This window comes from Emiliania huxleyi (genome assembly GCF_000372725.1).
Source record: "Emiliania huxleyi CCMP1516 chromosome Unknown EMIHUscaffold_203, whole genome shotgun sequence".
In the NCBI taxonomy this organism is placed as follows: domain Eukaryota; phylum Haptophyta; order Isochrysidales; family Noelaerhabdaceae; genus Emiliania; species Emiliania huxleyi.
Window position 1 is genome coordinate 214,603 of NW_005200571.1, and position 4,122 is coordinate 218,724.

Below are 4,122 nucleotides of genomic sequence, written 5' to 3' on the forward strand. Positions count from 1 at the left end.
TCGCCGCCCTCGCCGCCGCCGCCGCGCCGCCGCCAACGTCCCTCTCGACGAGCTCATCGCGGCGACCGACGCCTTTGCCGAGGCGCGCAAGGTGGGCGAGGGAGGCTTCGGACGTGTCTACCGTTGCGACGCGCTGCCGTCGCTTCCGCGCGTCGCTTGCGGGTTCGCCGTCAAGACGGCGCTGGTCGGTGTCGGCGCCCAAGGCCTCGCCGAGCTGCAGAGCGAGGTGCGCACGCTCAGCGCGGCGTGCCACCGGTCCCTGCTCCCTCTGCTCGGCGTCTGCTTGGCGCCGGCGAGAGCGTGCCTCGTCTACCCCCTCTGCCGCGGCGGCAGCCTCGAGGACCGCCTCTACCGCGCTCCAGCCGCACTGCAGCGGCTCCGCATGCTCGGCTTCGAGACGCCGCCTCCGCCGCTCTCCTCCGCCGCACGGCTCCGCGTGCTGCGCGACGCCGCGAGCGCGCTGCACTACCTGCACACGCTCTCGCCCATGATCCTGCACCGCGACGTCTCGGCGGGCAACATCCTGCTCGACGAGCGCGGCAACGGCTACCTCGCCGACGTGGGCCTCGCGCGCGCGGCAGAGGCAGGGGCCGGCAGCAGCCAGCAGGTCTCGCACCTGTCGACGCAGCGTATCTTTGGGAAGCCCGGCTACATGGACTCGATCATAACGCACGACGGTCAGGCTTCGCAGCTCACCGATGGCTTTGCGCTCGGCATCACGCTGCTCGTCGCCCTGACCGGCCGCGGCGCTCTCGGCTTGCTCAACGCGTGCGACGATGCATTGGAGGAGCCCGACACGGCGGAGCGCATCGCGGCGGCCGACGCGGGCTGGTCGGCGGCGCAGGCCGAGGAGCTGACGCGGTTGGTGGTCGGGCTGGCGTACGAGCGGAAGAAGAAGCGGATGCCGCTCGCAGAGGCGCTACCGCGGCTGGAGGCGCTGGTCGAAGCGGCGGGGGAGGTGGAGGAGACGGCTGGGGCCGAGGAGCGCCAGTGTGACCTCTGCTACGACGCGCCGCGCTCGGTCCGCTTCGCGTGCGGCCACGCGCTATATTGCGAGACATGTGCGCCGCGCGTGCTGGAGCGCGACACCAACTGCCCGGCTTGCCGCCAGCCGGCGCTGCCCATCGCCGCAACTGGGCGGCTGGTGGCGGAGCAGGCGACATTTGTCCACCAGCCGCCCTCGCGCCCCGCGCCCCAGGCCCAGCCCGTGGGCGGCACGGCGGCGGTCGGTAGGCGAGGGGGGAGAGGGGGGCGCGGTGGGCGTGGACGGGGCGGGCGGGGCAGGCGGGGCGCGGGGCGCGGCGGCTCTAGGTAAGGTAAGGTAAGGTAAACGTCTCCACACACACAAAGTGGTGGGGCAAGGGGGGGCGACCCTCGCATCTCCACGCCCGGACACGGGCAGGAGCCCCACGGCATTCAAAGTGCAAGCACCGGCCCGGTGCCGTGGGTGAGCAACCTGCACCCCACTCCTACTCCTATAACACAACCCCCACAGCGTGGTCGTCTACGTGTTCAGAAACGCACAGCGAGGCGAGGGTGAAGGGGTAGTACCCGGGGTAAGGGGCTGTGTGGGGCTATCTGTGACTACTCCATCTAGCCTGGGGGGTAGCAGGAGGGGGGGGGCAGAGGGTAAGATATGGGTGAGGCCAGCTACAAGTCGGACGCCCTCCCGTCGTCGTCGGAATACTCCTCGGAGCGGTCGGCGTCCTCGTCGTCGTCCTCGGTCTGCATTGCCTCGCCAGCCGTGAACCTGAACACGGCGTCGGCCGGCGCCGAGGCGCCGGCGGCCGTCATCAGGTGCATGGCCATGCGGTCGCGGCATGCCGCATCAATCTTGCCGCGCCCGGCCAGCTCGTTCGCGAGCCAGTCCGGGGCGACCGTCGTCGCCACGGTCCCCTGGGGAACTGTGGCGTACACCTTGCTGGGGCCGCGTCGATACCCGTCGTCCCTCTCCGGGGGCAGCGAGTATTCGACTCCTATATTGGACCCGGCCTGGCTGCGCGCCTGCGCAGCTGCAGACCGCAGCCCGGCCATCACGTACTCGATGTTCTCGCGCAGCTGCGCGCGCGGGCGCTCCGCGTTCTCGGCCTCGTTCGCGGCGCGCTCGCCAGCCTCCTTCGCCCGGCGCTCCTTCTGCCGGATCTTCTTGGCCTTGCGTGACGCGGTTCGAGCCGCAAGCTGCTCATCAGTGAGCTCCTTCTTCTTCGGCGCGGTGCGCTCGATGTACGAGCGCTCCGCCACCTTCACCGACTCGCGGTCGCCCGCGGCCTTCTCGTGCTTCAGGTCGACCTCGATGGTCGCGTAGCCAGGCCTTATCAGCCTGACACACGACGCACCGAACAACCGTGCGACACCCACCGCGTCCTCCAGTTGCGCGCGATCGGAGCGATTCCAGGGTCCGCTGCGCATCCCCGGCAGTACGACGGTGGCCGGCGCTTGCGCGCCAGCCCCGTCCGCCACCGGGTCCGCGGCCGCGGTCCCTGTCATAGCTACGCGCGCCATGGATCGGCGGTTACACTTCTGCGGCATACGCTTAGTTCTGGAGCACCGGTGCATGATGGGTCAGCGCGAGAGGTGTGTGTTGTGCTGTGTGGTTAACTTTTGCACGCTGGGACGTGCGGGAGAGCACAGTCAACAGAGATAGACCATAATCCATATATGCTCGCGGTCGCGCGCGCGCGCGCGCATGCAGAGAGAGAGGTTTCCTGGTTTGTACACAACAAGATGGTAACCAAGACAGCAGTGGAAGAAAGCTCTGCGGTGTTTTCTGCGCAACACCTACTCTGCTATTGCGTGCTGCTGCTGTTGCCACTGAACGAGAGACTGGTGGCACCGCAGCTGGGCCAGCTGGGCCTGCACCTGGGCGTGTGCTAGCTGCTGGGCATTCCAATATTGGGGCTGGCCAGCAAATGGCAGCGCCAGCGGGACGGCAATCTGAACGGCGCCCATCTGGAATGGCGGCGGCGGATGTCGAAGCGGCGGCGGAGGAAGAGGCGGCGGCGGAAGCGAAAGCGGCGCCGGTTGGAGTGGCGGCGGCGGAGGCGGCGGCGGAGGCGGCCCGCCAAACGCGCTCGGCTCTTGGCCAGCCGACGCGCCGCCTCTGTCCTGGCAGCGCCGCCACACCAGCTCGCGGACGAAGTCGCCACGGGCGCTCTCGGGCAGCGCCATGCACTCCTCGCCCAATGCTCGGAGCTGCGCGTGGCTCATGTGTCCCAAAAAGGCGAGGTCGGCTCCTGCGACATCGCTCAGCTCGGCGGCTTGCCTCGCGAGCGAGATGCCGATCGACTCGAGCGCGCCCGACACGCGCGGGAAGGCGGACGCTGCCCAGCCCGCCTCGCCCGCCCCCATCACCGGCTCCACGACGCCTACAGCAAAGTTCGGGGGAAGGTTCGGACAAGGCGTCCGCCCTGCAGGCCGCCGTCACGCCGCGCAGGAGCTCGGCCGTCGCTCGTGTCGCGCCGCCAGAGGCGGCAGTGGCCGCCGAGCCCGCCGTGCTTGTACCCGCGGGTGCAGCGCGGGTTCCGCTCGCACTGGCCCGGGTCCATGCCCGAATGCATGCCTGGCTCAAAGCCGGCACGCCTTGCTGGCGCACGCCTTTTTGAGCGAGGGGGGGGGGGGGGTTGAGAGAGCGGGAGGTGAGGAGGAGGAGGAGGGGAGAGAATGCGAGGACGAGATGCGTGAGGAGGAGGTGCTGGGGGGGGTGGCGAAGGAGGAAAGGGGGAATGGGGGGGGGGGGGGAGGTCACACCAGCTGGGAGCCGCCCCCAACTGAGGGACTCCGAGGGCGGGCTCTTCCGCCTCCCCCGGGATTTCCTGCGGGTGAGAGGGCTTGCACGCCGCGCAAAACCAGTCCCCACCTGGGACGAGCTCCCCGGGCAGCAGCTCAAAATCCGCCTCGAAGCCGTCGCAAACGATCGTCGGGACGATCTCTTCCGGATCCGCCCCCGCCGCAGCCGCCGCCAGCATAGCGTCCTCGGAGACCCCCCCCCCACTCTGGCTGCTGCCGCCGGCAGCGCCAAACCCCCCCGGGTAATCCACCGCCGGCTTCACCAGCGTGTTAAAAGGGCCCAAGGAAACCCTTCTTTCGCCCGCCCTGTACTGGGCCCGGAAGCGGCCAAAGGGG

The 4,122-nt window shown here is 69.7% G+C and overlaps 2 protein-coding genes across 2 annotated transcripts; one reads left to right on the forward strand and one right to left on the reverse strand.

The window, feature by feature from the left end:
* Nucleotides 1–4: 4 nt before the first annotated feature.
* Nucleotides 5–760, forward strand: EMIHUDRAFT_72932 (hypothetical protein; the record flags this gene model as incomplete). Its single annotated transcript, XM_005781365.1, has 1 exon — nt 5–760. A coding segment is annotated over one exon (756 nt), but the record flags the coding sequence as incomplete, so codon positions are not given.
* A 525-nt stretch (nt 761–1,285) lies between these two features.
* EMIHUDRAFT_442854 (hypothetical protein) lies at nt 1,286–3,575 on the reverse strand. Its single transcript, XM_005781366.1, is given in 6 exon segments — nt 1,286–1,309; nt 2,532–2,650; nt 2,661–2,664; nt 2,683–2,863; nt 2,882–3,365; nt 3,443–3,575. 3 exon segments carry the CDS (start codon nt 3,555–3,557, stop codon nt 2,779–2,781), a joined length of 684 nt encoding a protein of 227 aa, XP_005781423.1. The 5' UTR covers nt 3,558–3,575; the 3' UTR covers nt 1,286–1,309; nt 2,532–2,650; nt 2,661–2,664; nt 2,683–2,778.
* Nucleotides 3,576–4,122: the final 547 nt, after the last annotated feature.